Source organism: Brienomyrus brachyistius, chromosome 13 (genome assembly GCF_023856365.1).
Source record: "Brienomyrus brachyistius isolate T26 chromosome 13, BBRACH_0.4, whole genome shotgun sequence".
Lineage (NCBI taxonomy): Eukaryota > Metazoa > Chordata > Actinopteri > Osteoglossiformes > Mormyridae > Brienomyrus > Brienomyrus brachyistius.
The window spans coordinates 19484698-19502018 of NC_064545.1; the positions used below are offsets into that span (position 1 = coordinate 19484698).

General features: G+C 45.4%; 1 protein-coding gene across 2 annotated transcripts; it reads left to right on the forward strand.

Moving 5' to 3' along the window:
- Positions 1-3289: 3289 nt before the first annotated feature.
- Positions 3290-15395, forward strand: ptdss2 (phosphatidylserine synthase 2). 2 transcript variants are annotated; one of them, XM_048973271.1, is made up of 13 exons: positions 3290-3739; positions 4055-4428; positions 8045-8146; positions 9642-9724; positions 11552-11619; positions 12721-12855; positions 13185-13235; positions 13691-13804; positions 14017-14135; positions 14282-14396; positions 14568-14713; positions 14819-15004; positions 15240-15395. In XM_048973271.1, the coding sequence occupies exons 2-13, from the start codon at positions 4193-4195 to the stop codon at positions 15391-15393; spliced, it is 1509 nt and encodes a 502-aa protein (XP_048829228.1). In that variant the 5' UTR covers positions 3290-3739; positions 4055-4192; the 3' UTR covers positions 15394-15395. The 2 variants fall into 2 exon arrangements, with proteins under 2 accessions (XP_048829228.1, XP_048829229.1); XM_048973272.1 differs by having other exon boundaries at positions 4069-4428.
- The last annotated feature ends 1926 nt before the right edge of the window (positions 15396-17321 follow it).

A 17321-nucleotide genomic window follows, 5' to 3' on the forward strand; every position in this document is an offset into this window, starting at 1 on the left:
TAAAGTAGATCAACCTGTCAGAATAGAAACTCAAGGACCCGAATGCATTGATTTGAGGTTTATTGAGGGACGTCAGCAAGCAAACACCAAATTTGCAGCCAGAAATCGGTTTCGGGGACAGAGTTGGACGCCGGTTGGAAGCCAGTGAGTCAGTCCAACAAATACACTGAGAACAGGAGGTAAGGACACCGGGGACATGCGAGGGAGTCTGGGATAGAGGAGATCAGGAGAGGAGAGCAAAGGCAGGGTGCAGGACAGAGACGTGTCACACAATGTCCACAAACAGCACCTCACAGTGAGTGCTCAGTCAAGCAGGTTTAAATTAGTGATCCCTCCGGGTAACAGAAATGACATTACATTTGGAATCATAATGGATGATAAGAAAATTACCCTTTTGTCAAATACTTTTTGAAGGGATTCTTTTATTCATAAATGAACAGTATATGCATTAAAACAGAACCTTTATTGGTGATCTTTCTAAAAGAACGCAATTACAAATCGCTGAAATTTATGGAAAAGAAAAATGCAGAGAAACTACTAAATATTATCGATGCCTTAAAAATATCAGAAGATTTTTATTTCATGTTTTCTTATTTGCTGTTTTTCAAAGATTATAATTATGTTTACATTGTTCTTTTTTGTGAGAATTGTACAATTCCTACTTCATCAATAAAAAATAAAAAAAAAGGTTTAAATTAGTGACGGGAATATCAGCTCATTTGAGGGAGCTGGGTCTTGTGTCTTCGTTCCTTTCCAGGAACCATTCAAAATGGGTCATCTTTCTTTTTTCTTAAGGGGTGGGGGTTACTAGGTTTATCTGGCAAAAAAATTACTAGGATAATAATAGGGTGATATTTGGATCAGATTCAGACTTAGCCATCCCACCAATGTAATGTCATTTCACATGCGCAGACTATACTTAGCAGCAGTAAATGACTTGTCTTGCCAGACTTAATGTCCATGATCTGCATTGTAAGCATTATACAAGGTGACACCAAATCTCTTTGCTTTATCAGTAAATTTAGGCTACTGCTTTGAATTTGCAGTCTGTAGGAAATGTCTTACGTAAATAAAGATGCTTTACGTTGAATGCAATTCATGCTACACTTAATATTACCAAGCTTTTATTGACAGAAAAACAATTCTAATGAACTTCATTCACTTTTAAAGGCGTTCTTACAAATGGCAACTGACAAATCCTGTTCATTCTGTCTTTAAGGAATGTCATGCAATAACATCTACCTCTTGTGACTAGTTGGGTCTCACTGTTCATGTTAAGGGGAGTGGCAGTGTAGTTGGGCACAGTGTAGGCTATGAACAAGTGTGCTTGATTCAGAATGTTAGTCTTAATCTGTAATTAAGATTTGTCAGTCTGAGACATAGTGAAGTGTATCATATAATGACTTAGTTGCATTACACCTAGATTAGCTGTAATTCAGAATGGAGTTTAGCCTTACATTTTGGAAAGACACCCAGGAATCCAATTACGCATTTTCTGTGAATATGTGCTGCAGATCATATGCAGAGTGAATAAGATGCATCCAAATCATGTAATGTCATGCTACAATTAAAGAAGGATTATTACATTCATTGGAGAGGCAGCACTGTAACTGTCCGTCCCAGAGACCTGCAGTTTTTGTCACAGCAGTTAGGTTCTGGAGCAGCCAAGGTCATACAGCTGGGATCATTACAATTCTGGCCCATTGCAGAGCACATGCATGCAGTAACACTCGAGCGTCCAATGTTGCGATGCCAATTAATCTGATACCATATATTTAGGCCAAATCCGGAGTACCAGGAGAACTTTCAAACTCCATACACACAGCCCTAAAGGTATAAGGCAACAAGTGCCATCATGTCACCCATTTTTTAATGGGTTTAAATGGTTTTAACAATAATGTAACAAGATAATTTAAATAATATGATTACACTGTAATCACAGAAACATTAACACAAACGACCGTTGATAGCATTAAGAAATATACCACTCAATTGCAGTGGAATGCATTCATTCTAAATCATTAAAGCCTAGGTAGACTTGTCGTGAAAATTGTGCCACCGTGTCTAATGGTACTTGTATATAAAGTACTGATGTGACACCAGCGGTTTCACCTGAAGGATGCATGTTAAAACCGAAAGCTGATCATCGGGAGATAACAGCAGGCATAGACTGATAACACAGCGAGATCCAATCAAATACCGTTTATGAAATTATCGGTAATTCAAAGCCCAAATGATCATAAACTGTAGCTTTTTTTTTTTTTTTTTTAAAGTCAGTAATTCTGTGGGGTTTTTTTGTTTTGTTTTACTTGGAAACGTTGCACTTCCCTTTCCGTGTCAGTGTTGATGATTCGCTGTGTATCGGTTAAAATGTACCTTTAAAAGGAATTTAATTTTTAAAAAAGCAACAAAAGTAACCCTTTGGCTCATGGAAGAAACGAGTTTACACGAAGAAAAAGCAAAGAACGCCAATTCTAAACCACATTCTTTATTGTGTCAGTTGTTAGGCTAAATTAACCGGTGCCAATCCTCGCCAAATGTTTTTTTTTGTGATGATTGTGAGAAAAAATAGAAATTAAGCTTCGTTTGTGTCAGTCAAATACATTGAAGTACATATTTGATCATTTGTGAAACAACCATAATAAATTACTCTCTAAGAGTAACCTATCCTGTACTGAAGCCGAAGTAAAAGGAACAACCAGATTTCTCCAAAAGAAAAATTAAATAATTTCACAAAAACTAATTACTTTAGTGGTAATACTGAAGAAAATGTATAAACAATAGTAATGATCACAGCATACAATCGTACGTTTATTTTATGTTAATATATGTGCGAGACTGTCAGCCTCAAACGCAAGTTTCGGATTTGTGGAATGCTGGCAGGAAACTATGCAGCCTTTGATTTATGTCTTGTATTAGGTTTCATATTTCAAAATATTTACATCTTCTAGTAGCGACCCAGTAATTGATACGCGATTGTGTAAAATTAATGGATTTCTACTGATATTCTGTGACGTGTTGATAAAATGGTGTTTCTGAAACAGTAATGGTTAATGTGCCTGTTCCCGGTGGTTGAGCCGCAAATCAGTGGCTCCTCTTTAGGAAATTAAAAGCCTTTGGAGCTATAATCGAAGAAACGAGCTGCTAAGACACCGCCAGCGACTGCGTCCCATCCGTCTCACTACCCCGATCGCTGAAATACCTCCGGTAGTACCACGGCTCATTGCTCACGCAATAACGCGTGGTGCCGTGACGAGCCATACGCATGCGTAGAGTTACGTACGGAAGTGACGTCGGAGCGGACTCGGCTTATGTGCTTTCTCAGTTCAACGGTAGTACGTTGGCGCTAAGCCGCATAGTCAATACATAGGAACGAAGAGGGAGGTAAAAAGCCTGCTTGGTGTCGAAAATTACCACAAAGACGAGGCGTAACCCTTCTCGCCGCTTCCATATTTTGACAGAGATTCTAACTTAGTTAAAAAATAAATATTTAAGGGACTTTTTTGTTTTGCCCGTATGCGAAAGGTGTGTAGCCAGTCGGCGACGCATGTGTTGGGCAGGTCGCGCGTAAGCTGGTGACTAGGCTGGCGTCTGCGTTATGGTTAAACCCATGCTAGTTAGCGACGTGTGGGGTTAACTAGCAACGCAGAATGACATTCGGATGCGCACCTAGGAGAGTCAGTCCCAGCGCAGCTGTCAAGTAAATGTCCCTTGGCATCCTCTACCCTGAGCTGGATAGGTAAGTTCGGACTTAAAAATAAAATCTTTCTATGAAGGGTCTGTTTTAAATGAAGCCTTCTAGTCGAAGCCATCACCGCAGACAGTTTCGTGCTGTTACAACAGCATCGTGCCTTTAAAGTCTACTTTGGGAGTTTGTGCGCATACAACCAAGGGATCGTGGGCCATTTCGTCGTAGATGAAATCGCGCTTGGGCCGAGCAATTAGTGTGGGCTGGGGTCGATCCAAAGCTGACTTTCCATCTGCAAGTGATGAATGAAAACTTTCATGACAGAAAATAGCAGGTATGACACTTAAAGCACGCGCTTCGTTACAGATACTATCTTGCAGGATCCACGTCTTGATGCTGACATTCGCTGGGTGGGGTCGCTTTGGATGACACGCAGCATAATCATAGTAAAATAATAACTGTCTGGACGGAGATTCCCGACCAAAGGGACTGATAAGGGACGCGATGACCAAGCCTGAGTCCAGGAGAGGCGGCGCGATGCTCGTCGCCGGGAGATCCGCCGAAGCGGAGGAGCAGCTCAACAACGGGCCGCTGGACCCGAACCCCTCTGGTGGCTCCGAAGAGTCGGTGGCTGCCGTGATGCCCAGAATTAGGTCTGCAAAGATAGGGTTACGGGAGAGTACCCCCTGGAAGTCGGCGGAGTGTGAAGTCTACGATGACGGAACCAACACGTTTTTCTGGTGAGTACCTTTGCAGGACGCCTTGTCTCAAGTGTATCTCGCACTATATTCCCGGCTATATTCAAAAGGGTTTTTTGCTGTACGTCTGACTTGACTAGTCGTGCTGATTTTTCTTTTCAAGCTTCAAGCAGTTGTTTTAGCACAGACTCCCATCCCTAACGCTTGATTAAAGTAAACCAGTCAAATTAAGGTTTGGGCTTATTTACTGTGCTGCAATGCCGCACATGCATTCTAAAAGCTGATTTGTTGTATTGCTTTGTGTTGCAGTGACGTTAAATAATTTAAAATGCTAATATCTATGGACTGAGTCCACTTCATTTATTAATACGATGGCAGTATAGTCTATAAATAGGTTTCTGAATAATCCCAGTATGGTGTGTGCAAGGGGTCACTGGGTCGTGGCAGTGTCACTATGTCCCCTCCATTATCCGTGTGTCTGTTATTATCCATGGCAATTATTAACGCCTCGATTCACGGCTACGCCAGGGAGCTGAGTTGTGTCTGTTCCTCTCATATGGCTCTAATGTACCTGTCATGTAGCCCAATCTATATCACTCAACCTTAATAACAATTATTCCATGGTGTCTGGCTCAATCTGCTGAGCATATCAGTCGATTAAAAACTGCTTCCTTCTTAAGGAAGGATATGTTTGTGGTTTGGGAAACCATTTCTTGTACTTGATAAATGCTCCTTTCCCACTGAAATTCAGGTGTCGGCATCAAGGGTGACTGCAAGACCTCAGCTCTGTGAACTAGAAAGCTGAACTTGCTCCCTACCCCCCGCTTTGTTTTCGTAAGACACAGTACTGCGGCTGAATACACACAGCAGTGCTTCTAATCGAGCTTGGTGATTGTTCACCCTGTGCGTGACATGCAGCCGCCATGTATTAAAATGATGCGAGCGGGATATACGGCTCTCGATGGCACAAACAGGCACGCTTGGGTTCAGTCAAAAACACTTTAATAAGTAATACAAAATAACCTCTCATTGACATCAATACCAAGCTATCGTATTGAAAGCAATGCAAAATAACCTTGTACTACAAGGGATATAGAATAGTATATATCATACGAACAAATATATATATTTTTATATATATATATATAAAAAGAAACAATAAAATATAGAAAATGCGAATTATTGTCACGAGCGGGCATAATTAATCCCCATTATCAATGAAATGCATAAGCAGCTGCAGAACTATTTACACTCGGACCGACATCACCGACCTTCACACACGGACCGGGGAGCCCCTTTCAGTCCTGGCAGGAGACCAACACGTGAGTCCCGAGTAAGTGCCGGGCGATGCGCGCTCTGTTCTCCAATTCCCCCTTTTGTCTGAGTGGTGCTGCTTGCGATAACAGTAAAATAGGCGTCCTTGCGCAAATCCTCCCTGTCCCCCTGAAGGCAATATAAGGTGTTGTATAATGACCCTCCCCTGTCTCCCGAAACCAAGAGAGGCATTCTGCATGCCGATCTAATGGACCTGATAAGCATCCTGGCTTCTTTTTATGAGACACAAGGTATTTATGACAAAATAGGTTTTACAGGTGATTGGTAAAGAATGACATGGTTGTGCAGTTCAATAATATTCTGGGTGAATCATGGACGATTTATCTGAATTTCAGGATGATTAGTCCATACACGATCAGAATTAATTCACTATCACAACTTCCCAGAATATTGCAGTATAAGGATTAATTCCATGCCTATGTCGTCCGCGAATTCATCCTGATACACGCCATGTGGGCAGAATGCGAGCAGATTGTTACGGAAAGCCAGCCGATGGGTTTCTCTGTGGAATCAACCTTCTCCTCAGTCTCTATTTTCATTCCTGCTACCTCTGCAGAAAAGACTCGGGAATTCCATTAGATGTCTGAGCCGACAGACATGTCCCGATAGGTTGGGTGGAAGGCTGTGAGGTAATTGCAGGGGGGTGGGGACCTGTAGGCATCTCTCCAAAGTCCCAGTGTGGCTAGTTTCTTACACTGGTGATGTGCTGCTGAAAAGCAGCCCTATTCAACACTCTGTATTGCTTGCATCTTCAGTGAAATGCAGAATGTTCGGAAATGGAACACGCAAGCAGAAACAAGCACTGGTGCCATGGTGGGAACAGCATCTGGTTCAACAGGATTCTTCTGCGGTTTGCATATTAATCTAATTTCGACTGACTTCAGAACCTGACAGGGTGCACTGGGAGCCATCACTCGCTGTAGGCTGGACCGCTTTCTGTGGAAATATGTCGACTGGGGAGATTAGCCTTGGAGGAGGGTGTCGTAAACTTCTAAACACTGTTTCTCTGAGGGGATAGCACTGTTCAGCTAAGGTGCAGTTGCATATGTCCTGTTTTTTCAGTTTACCTACCTACACCCAAAGTAGAAAGGACTCCAGTACTCTTACCAGTTTGTGTGTTTGTCTAGACTGGGCACGCCTGTATCTGTCAGCCAAAATCTTCAATGGCTTTTCTCAGAAATATGGGCTGATCTTATTAGATGTGTGATAGATGTATCTTGTCCACTGTTTATGGGCAATGCATTGCTTGCAGGCTTTCAACTAGAGTGCACTATTTACACAAGTTATTACACGCACAGGTCAACTGCCCCACACAGTTATTATCATTAATATTATCTTCCTGTGGTTACTAGGAAGAAAGGCGAAAATTAACCAACTACGAATGGCCCGCGGATAATTTTAAAGGCTGTAATTATGGTCTCCTGTCGCAAAAGCTAACAATAGCGGTTTAGTTCATTGAACATGGCGCCAGCCGGCGACTAGGTGCTGATCAGTTGCATGGTTTCGGTTTGTGTTGGAATTGGTTGCGGCGCTAAGCAACAACAGCTTATTATCACTGTCTTGGCCTCTGCTGTGACCGCAAGTCTTTGGGCCTCCTCTCTAGGTGCCACCAGCACTGCAAAAATTTACAGAATGAGATTGCCTGAGCTCCCATACCCTAAAATTCATTTTCTGTATGAAAAATGATTTGGCAGTGATCTTGTGTAATGTTTTATTGCAGTGTTTTCCAATCCAGTCCACGGGGACAAGCAGAGAGTCCACATTTTTGTTCCCTCCCTTGGGAATCACTGCTCTATTGTTGCATCGATGCCCGTGAACTTTACTTCATATAAATCTTTATCACATAAATTTGGCTAAAATTTAAGGCAGTTCAGTGATTTGCTAAGAAATCCAGAATGCCTCTGGTTTGCCTGTATTTTGTTTAATCGCGTAATATTTATAGACACAAGTAAATCGCCCTCAGCAAGGGGCCGCTGATGGGTTGTCCTGCCCTGTGCTCCCTGTCCTCTTGTGTTGCTTACACTGGGACAGGTCTTTCTTGTTCGGCGACCAGTGACCGTGATCAGTTCGCCTCTCCCTCGGCATCACAGGGGCTTCCCTCTCTCCCAATAGCAGTGCTCTTTCTGCCTCCGTCCGATGCTGCAGACCTGCCTGCCTCTGCCTCATTGTGAGGTCATTTCCAGACCATGGTGCTGGTCTCCTGTCTTCGGTCTGCACTCCTTCCTAGATCCCACTGCAGCCTACTATCGAATCACAATCGTTTTCCTCCTGTACCCAGCAGTACTGAGGTAAGAAGTCTCACCCTTTCTCTCTCTTTCTGCAGGAGAGCTCACACCCTGACGGTACTGTTCATCCTCACTTGTGCTTTGGTTTATGTCACCCTGCTGGAAGAGACACCCCAGGACACAGCCTACAACACTAAAAGGTCAGTGTGATCACCAAGTTTACGGATCTTACCTGACACTGTTTTTAGATAATTGGTTACACTTGCTTAAAATGGTAAAATGTAGTGCTCTCTTAAACAGTGCAAAAATATTTTTCTGGGGCAGTAATATGAGCTGTGTAATTTCATTGTATTGGCTGTCCTTGTGCCTCAGTAACTTTTTTTATTTTATTTTATTAAAAGTCACAATTTGACAGATGAGAATGCAGACTCAACAGTGGGTCTGTCTCACTTTGCATAGGTGGTCATTACAAACAGGAGCAGATCTGTCTATTGATGATAATGGGGGGGGCTTTTCTTGATTTTTAAGGAAAGGGAGATTGTCTGTTTTCTGTGTAGGTGATAGTCTTACATGTCTGGTGTTCAACCAAGAACTTATAGTTTTTTTTTTGTAGTGAAGGGTTAGTTGTGGTCGTCAAACGCTTTGTTCTGGTAATGAGAGGAAAGGTATAGTAGATCAGTTTGTCCAATAAACATTCACCTGCATGAGTGGATATTTGGACTTTGTGCATGACAGAAATAGCCTTCAGGTTGTATACGTGGCGTAGATAAGGGCTATGACTGAGCATAGGAATAATGAAGGGATTATTATCTGGTAGGTGTTCAGGCTGATAAGCCCGGATTTGTTCCGGAGTGGATAATAGTTGTTAAGTGGTGGTACTTCCCTGTATTATTTCTTGAGGGTCAGGGCATTATTCATGAGTTGGGGCAGAGGGTGGGTCCCGTGCTGCTCATGGCTGGGCAAGGCCTGTCACACACAGCTTAAACTCATCTGAGCAAGATGACAGGGGGGAACTCGTTGGCACAGTCACACTCTGTGGGGACCCGTAGCTTACATGCACAATCATTTTGTAAGCGGGGCCTCCACCACCAAAGCCCTGCTGCTGAGAGGCTGTACACCCAGGAACGGCTATAGAGGTTGTGCAGTTGACAGTGTGCCTGCTGTCCCAACGCCACTAACTGGATTACTCTCCATAATGTTCTCCTGCCCCAATCCAAAAGGGGGAGGGATATTGGTTAGGGATACTGTCATTAGATGGGAAGGGGCTCTTTTGCATCGTGGGAGTCTACGTCCCCTCTGTGTGGTTGTCATCTCTCAGTCAGTGTAGTGAAATGAAATGATCCTTTATTTTTGCGATTTGTACAAGTAAGAATGCAGGTACACTGGAATGCCTCTCGTGACCTATCCCTCCCACCTTGCTCTCCCTTGAGACATGCACACGCAAAGCTTGGGACTTTGCTCAAGGGCCCAAACTGGTGACCTTCTCATCACAGGCACAGAGGCTTAGCTGGGCCGCATTCCACCCCCCCTCCCCCCCCCCAGGGCCGCATTCCACCCCCCCACCCCCCTGAAGCTCTTTGCATTGGCTTTGAAGGCAGCTACAGTAACCACTGCATCACTAACGCTAATGTAAGTCCGATCTGCTGCCATCAGTGCAACCAGCTCAACCTGGCCCCTCTGCCCATTTGTGTGCAGGGGGATCATCGCCAGCATCCTAGTGTTTCTCTGCTTTGGAGTCACTCAGGCCAAAGATGGACCCTTCACCCGACCGCACCCAGGTACGTGCCGTGCCATGTCAGTTGGGGCGGGACCCCGTGAACACGACTGCAGGGCAGTCAGCATCCCCCCGCAGCAGTGCTCAGAGTCTGTGCTTGCAGATGTCAGAGGGCCAAGCTGTCTCCTGCTTGGCCCGGGGCTGGGCAGGGCAGTCTGGCCGTTTGGGAGCATAGCCTGTTCAGCACCACAGCGAAAGTGTAATTTTAATCTTTACTAAGCATGCAAATTTATAATTCCACATGTGTACGCAATTTAAGCTTTTACGATTCCTTGTTCAAAACCTGTAATACACGTTTGGAAGAACTGTCGGAACTACGATCGTCGAGTTCATAAGAGACAAACAATAAATTCTTCCCTGATTTCACAGTCAGCTGATGGCACATAAGACATACTGAAGAGGTCTGTGTTTCAGAGCTGTAATTACACATTCATTGCACTGGTGCAAACTGGCTGTGTCCGGTTTAGTGGAGTGTTTAAGATGGCGTGCACAGGAGTGGCCTGTGATTCCTGCAATTCTACTTTGATCCTGGGAAAGCAACTGCGTTCATTGTCAAGGATTCTACATAATTGCCAGGGCAGCTGGGATGCAAGTACAAACTTCTCAGGAGCGTCTTGATAGGGTGGAAGGGAGACAGTGATACACCCAGTGAAGGTAGTCTTGAGTTAGGGAGGACTTTGCAGAAAAACCCGTTCCTTGGCTGTTGACAGGTCAGGAAAGGTCCCTAAATCATCAACACAGACACAGCACCCATCCTGTTCCACATATCTGACTGACATCCTGTTTTCAGGCCAAGTCTTGTAAAATAAATGACAAGAAAATCCCTTTCAACATTCTTTTGCCTCGAAAGAAAACTCAATAAAATAATCAAACCGCAACATGAATTACTAAATGTTTCACGTCTGCTACTGGTGTTGTCTGTTCAAACACTGACTTATCCTTGTATTTAATGTTGGCACACAAAAAAAGCCTGCAAAAGGGGATCCCCCTCACTGCCAGGGATATCACTCTGCTGGCTTCATGCTAAAATGATGTTGTTGTAACATTCAGTTCTTAAAGTGGTTATATGTGCCAGGGGGCATGGTGCTGGCTGAGTGCAGTGGTATTGTCACACACAGTCCACATATTCATGTCTTTAAGGGGTCTCTATTAATTTCTGTGGGCCTAACCCTAATCTAAACTATGACTCATACCCAGCCTTAATCCTAACCATAATTAAATATTTTAAATTTTTTGATTGCAGTCAGATTTTTATGCAATTGAGGTTATCCTTGTGGGGACTGAAAGAATGTCCCACAAGTTAAAAAGTTACAGGTTTTTATCATGTGGGGAAATGCGGTTCCTACAACTAAATGATTACAAAAAAAAACACACATAGGCAGGCAGCTCTTTCAGGGTGGATCCTGATTGCACGTAGCAGTCGAAATCCAGCTGTACAGACGCTCCTCTACTTACAAACTTTCAGCTTACGAACTTTCAGACATATGAACGAAGAGGACTGTAAGTCCAAATTGTGTTTATTTGGGCTCCCATTTCCTGTCCGCAATATCAATTTTTTTTTCTGCGTGCCAATTCCGCCTGGTACGACTTCTGGCCGCTACTCCCACCACACAGCAGCGTAGCGTGCGTACTGCCAGCATCCTAGTTCTTTGAACTTGCATATACCCTTAAAATGATGTTGAATGACGACTTACGAACATTTTAAGTTATGAACAGCCCTTCGCATCTCGTTTGTAAGTAGAGGAGCCTCTGTATGTCTCAGACGCACATACACGTATACAGCTGTTACGCTTGCCATTGAACACTGACTATGTATCTGGCTCCCTGACAGCTTATTGGCGCTTCTGGCTGTGTGTGTCCGTGGTCTACGAGCTCTTCCTCATCTTCATCCTCTTCCAGGTGAGACCCAAAGTTGTATAAATCACTGTCATTTTATTTCAACTTATGATTTGTTTGTAAGACTCGCCTGCCTGTCTGTGCAGCCGTGCTTCGGGCTTCAGGCCTGTAGACTGATCCCCATACATGATGCTCTCTTCCAGTGATGGCAATGACTGATTGGGGGGGGGGGGTGGTTAAGGAATGAGATGGTCACTGTGATAGTAGTAATTGAGGATGCTCAGGCCCCTGGGGATGGCAGTGTGAGCCCGCTCTCCTCAGTAACTGTGGAGCTGACCCGGGAGACACTGGACACCATGCTGGACGGCCTGAGCCGCATTCGAGATCAGCTGTCTGTGGTGGCCAGCAAATAGCTCCTGAGACCAAGCCTGACCTCCCACTTCCCTAGGGAGGAACCACCAGCTCTCTACCAGGACGTCCTAAATCCACAGAGCACCTCACAGGGGTAGAAATATAAATATCAGTCATTAATGCAAGGTGCAAGTGGAACCTGACTGGACAAAGGAGGATTCACAGTCTGTCAGTCTGAAACATCATCCAATATACTGTTGATAGGTTAAAAAGTGTTTCCTTTTGTTTTTTCTATAGCATTTACTTAGAGTAGTGTTTCCCAATCTGGTCCTCAGGGACCCAGAAACAGTTCACGTTTTTGCTCCTTCCCAGTGCCCGAGGGAGCAAAAACGCGAACTGTTTGTGTGTCCCTGAGGACCGTATTTGGAGGTATTAAACCTTGAAAAAAATGTGTATTATGTTTATATCTTTTTACAGGAAAAATGGAATAACAATGGTAGGTTTGTTTGCTGTAATGCTTTTTAAATCTGGTAGATTTATCCATCTTTTACAGCCTGTCCCATTGATAGCTGACAGACCACTAATGTACAGCAGTCCAATGAAACACCTGAAAACATGCACAAAATCTGCAGGACTCTGGCGTTCTCACACCTGTCAGTCTGACTTCATTGTATTGTAGCAAGGGTTAGTGGTCATCGTGTTTAATTGCAGTTAAATGGGGCACAGACCTACATGCAGTCAGACGAAAGAAGACTTATGTATGGGTTAGAGAGATAACATCAAAATATAACGTGCTCTGTGCTCCCCCGTCAGACGGTTCATGATGGCCGGCAGTTTATGAAGTGGATCGATCCCAAACTTGGGGTGCCACTGCCAGAGAGAGACTATGGGGGCAACTGTCTCATCTATGACCCGGGCAACATCACGGACCCCTTTCACAACATCTGGGTAAGGCCGGTTTCCTGCACATCACCTAGAGTCACAGAAGCCTCCTGTCATCACTGACCTCCCCCGCCGCGGTTTGCAGCATATGTCATGCTTAACCGCAAGCATTCCGTTTTCACACCCCCTCTGCACAAACCACCGACCTTTAACCACTAGCAGCAGACTCACTTACTGAGGCTGTTATTTTTTAATTAGAGAGCATGGTGTGTGGTTAGGAAGCCTGCATCATTTGCCTGCCCACACACGCACTATGTCCACCTTTCCATGTCGTATATTGTCAGTCACTTCATGTACTATAGTGCTGACATCAGTGACATCACTTTCCCTTTCAGGACAAGATGGACGGCTTTGTTCCTGCTCATTTCCTGGGCTGGTACATAAAGGTGGGTCTTCAATGGGATCCCTATGAAACCTTAGGACAGTGTTTCCTAATCCGGTCCTTGGGGACCCATAGGCCAGATCCCAGAGTCGGGAGGGAGCAAAAATGTGGGCTGTCTGACAGGGAATTCAGAGGGAGTAAAAACATGAATCAACTGTGGGTCCCCAAGGCCTGGACTGGGAAACGCTGCATTAGGGTATATCTGTGTTTATAGAAATATGTGTGCACCGACTGTGCGTGTTTTATGGCTCCAGAAGGTTCTCTTATACAAAAGATATGACGACGGTCATTAGCTATAGCGACACGGACAGGATAGTGACTGCAGGAAGTGACGTGAGCTGTAGTGAGACTGGATCCTAACTGTGGTCTTGATAATGGTGGTTGTACCTTTGGCAGCCAGTGTGACGAAACCGCCTCGACGTGCTATGATGTCATGTGAGACCCTATTTGCTCTGTCAGACGCTGATGATCCGGGACTGGTGGATGTGCATGATCATCAGTGTCATGTTCGAGTTCCTGGAGTACAGCCTGGAGCATCAGTTGCCCAACTTCTCAGAGTGCTGGTGGGACCACGTACGTAACCCCCTACCCTCCCCCCACTTTGCATTTACCAGGTTCACATTCACAGCGTCCGTCAGTCACGCTTATAACGACTTCAGTTATGTCTTTAGATAAGATCACAAAAATTTTTCACTTTCCGGGTCAGTCTGGGTGCCTCATTGTGCCGTTAGATCCTGTTGTTCATCATCATTAACATATGACTTGCTTTTCTCGCTGCTTCCCAGTGGATAATGGATGTGCTGGTGTGCAACGGGCTAGGGATCTATTGTGGCATGAAGACCCTGGGCTGGCTCTCCATGAAGCCATACCAGTGGCAAGGCCTGTGGAACATCCCCACCTACAAGTACGGCATCTCATCCCCACCTCCGAAACATTTGTTTTTTTCCCCACTATAACAGAAATATACTGTTACAAAAGATGTCTATCCTGTATCCCAAATGTGCTGTTAGTAGATGAAATGTTGCTGGATGACCACTCTGTGCCCCTTAGGGGGAAGATCAAGAGAATCGCCTTCCAGTTCACACCCTACAGCTGGGTGAAGTTTGAGTGGAAACCGGCATCCAACCTTCGTCGCTGGTTGGCCGTGTTAGGCATCATCTTCATGGTGAGCTCGGAGCTCCACGTGCTCCCAAGGTGTAGGTGGTACAGGTGCTTAGCTGACGGTTTTCTCTGTTTATGAAGCTGATTTGGTGTAATTCAGCTAAAACGCCGACTTTGAGTCATTAATCACCACGCCACCACGCTTGGTGTATGAGGCAGCCGCTTTCCCTTGCAGTTCCTGTTGGCGGAGCTCAACACCTTCTACCTGAAGTTCGTGCTGTGGATGCCGCCGGAGCACTACCTGGTGCTGCTGCGCCTCGTCTTCTTCGTCAACGTGGGCGGCGTGGCCATGAGAGAAATCTACGACTTCATGGACGACCCGTGAGTCGTGAGCTTCGGATGCTCACGCGTGCCGTGCAGGGCACGTTGTTCAGGGTGATATGGATGGTTTTTTGAACACGTGTATGTTTCTTCCTTGCCCTCCAGGAAGTTCCACAAGAAGCTGGGGCAGCAGGCCTGGCTGGTGGCAGCCATCACAGTCACCGAGTTCCTTATCGTAGTGAAATACGACCCCAACACTATCATGCTGCCAATCCCATTCTTTGTCACACAGTGCTGGATCCTGGGCATTGTCCTCATCCTCACCTGGACACTATGGAGGTTCTTCATCCGGTAAGCCATGCCCAGCTGGGGGCATAACTCACCCATCCCCAAGGAGACCCTTTGCCCTGCCCCCTTGGTCACCATGACAACCAGTACGCCACTGCAGCCATACTCAAATCTAGTCCAGAGGTAAATAAGGAACATACTGACACACACATCCGTGCTGGCTATACCAGTTTCTGCTGGGTGAGGTTTCAGTTCACACCTGCTGGTATGAGTGTGTGATGTGTCCTTCTGGCCACAGGGACATCACGCTACGCTACAAGGAAACGCGACGCCGCAGGCAAGAAGGAGTGGGGGAGAGGGAGCGAGTCCTCGACAACGGCGCCGTGGCGACCAGCAGCGGGCGTGCCAAGCTCAACGGGAGTTCTGAGTCAACGAGGAATAGGAAGTCTTGAAGGGGGGCTGGTGGGGTGGGGTGGGGTGGGAGGGTGCAGGCTGTCAAGATTGGGGTGAAGGTGGACTTGAGTATAGGAACAAACACTGTAGTGCTGCTTGCAGACACCCTGGTGGAGAGTGTGTGTGTGTGTGTGTGTGTGATTACCTATCTGACAGTCATTCCAGTTGCGCTCTTCACTGTTAATATCATACGAAACAAGCAGAGGGGAGAATCCAATCACAAGGCAGAGCCTCATCTCTGGGTGGGGTTAGCCTTTGACATTGGTGGGGGGGGGTTGATGTGTTGTTAGATATGTGCATTTATCTTGCATATTCAATGCAAGTTGGGGGGGTATCCCTGGGTTTAAGCTATGAAGTGGTGTAAGTCATAAATGGTTTAAAGAATAGTAATGGGGGGGTGTGTGAGTAAGTGCCCTGGATAGCGAGGGGGAGACACTACTGAGGTGGCCCTGGCCTGCCAGGAATGCATGAAGCACACAGGTGTGACGTAGCAGTGAGTCTCTGATGGGTTATCTGTGTGATCCGGGAGGGTCCCTTTGATGTGCAGATAAGGCAGTGGCTGTCTGGATCTGAGCAGCTTGTTGGTGTTTGTGTCCCCATCGGCTGATTAGCGTCTTGATGTGTGGGGCCGCCAGACTGCGTATGTCTGCGTGTGTGTGAGAAACACTGCTGCTGGCCTGGTTTGGCCGTCCCAGCCTCTCCTACACCTGGCTTCCCAGCTCCAAGGGGTCCTGGTTTAAAAAAGAAACGGACAGTGTGCAACACAAAAAGTGACCGTCTCTTCTAATAGAGGTTGTCTGTTTCCTCCTGTTGTCACTTCCACCTGCCTCATTGTTGACACTAGAAGTAGGAGTGAGTCTGTTTTCTGCTGCTATGCAACATCGGCCGTGGATGCTAGGGGGAGCTGTGCTCACGAGGCCAAGGTGCAATTTACCATAAACACGCTCATTCTGGCATATTTGTATTCTGGACAGTAATGCAGGTTCTGTCATTTCTGTTCGCTTTTGTAGTGTTTCTGTAAAGTCTTCTGCATGAGCTTGAAACAAATATCTACTTACAGTGTAAATCTGTAAAATGGCTGTTACTACATTGGAGGCCTGTGTGTATATAGCGGACGCGCACACGTGCGCGCACTCTCAGCAAGTGAGGACAATCACACTAGTGGTAGCCAGATCCAAACGAGCAGAAGCACACGAGATCCAAATAAGCCACCACCAAATTTCCCAGAGTAAACGGGTGACTGTAGTCCTGCTAGACCTCAGGAAAGAGGGTCCATCAGACCCCGAATGAGCAGTTGCAGCCGCTGCGCCGAGACGCTGCTACATGGCCTAGCCTCAGGCTTCACTACACATACCACATCCACACTTTGGCCCAACACTCATAAATCCATTGATTGATATTAATCTGTAAATACAGTGGGGAACTCCGGCCTTAGAAGGTTTCAGGACATCAGTGTTGATACTCCTACAAACCTTGGACCAGGTAGTTGAGTCCTGAGACTAAGGTCAGCGACGTGTCCCCTGCCCTTTAGTTGACAACAGTGAAATCTAGTCCTGATTTTAGTGCTGCGCAGGATCACAGTTGTGAAATAGACTTTGTGTTTTGCTTTTTTGGCCGTGTGTGTATCACCAGCTAGTGGACTGTGTTGTGTTTGAATATCCATGTGCCTCCTTCAGGGGACTTTTGACCACAGTTCGGTGATTCTTAGTGTTAAGTAGTTAAAAAATGCCTAATGTTGCATAGGAAATGCTGTTTGCCATTACCGTCTTATGAATGTAATGTCTAATATTGCTATGAACTTGGGCTCGTATTTAAATGCCAAGGTGTTCATGCTGTGGGATGTTTATTCTACAAAAGTTTGTAAATGGACTTTCTGTTACGCCAAACTGATTAGCTTCTACTGTAAGGTCTCATGGATTACTGAGTA

What these genes read in the sequence shown, in the direction of transcription:
- ptdss2 (XM_048973271.1), top strand. Translation starts at nt 4,193, where the DNA reads ATGACCAAGCCTGAGTCCAGGAGAGGCGGCGCGATGCTCGTCGCCGGG. An exon ending in CTTCACCCGACCGCACCCAG is followed by an intron (nt 9,725 to 11,551) that starts GTACGTGCCGTG and finishes GCTCCCTGACAG; the next exon opens with CTTATTGGCGCTTCTGGCTG. An exon ending in CTATGGAGGTTCTTCATCCG is followed by an intron (nt 15,005 to 15,239) that starts GTAAGCCATGCC and finishes TTCTGGCCACAG; the next exon opens with GGACATCACGCTACGCTACA.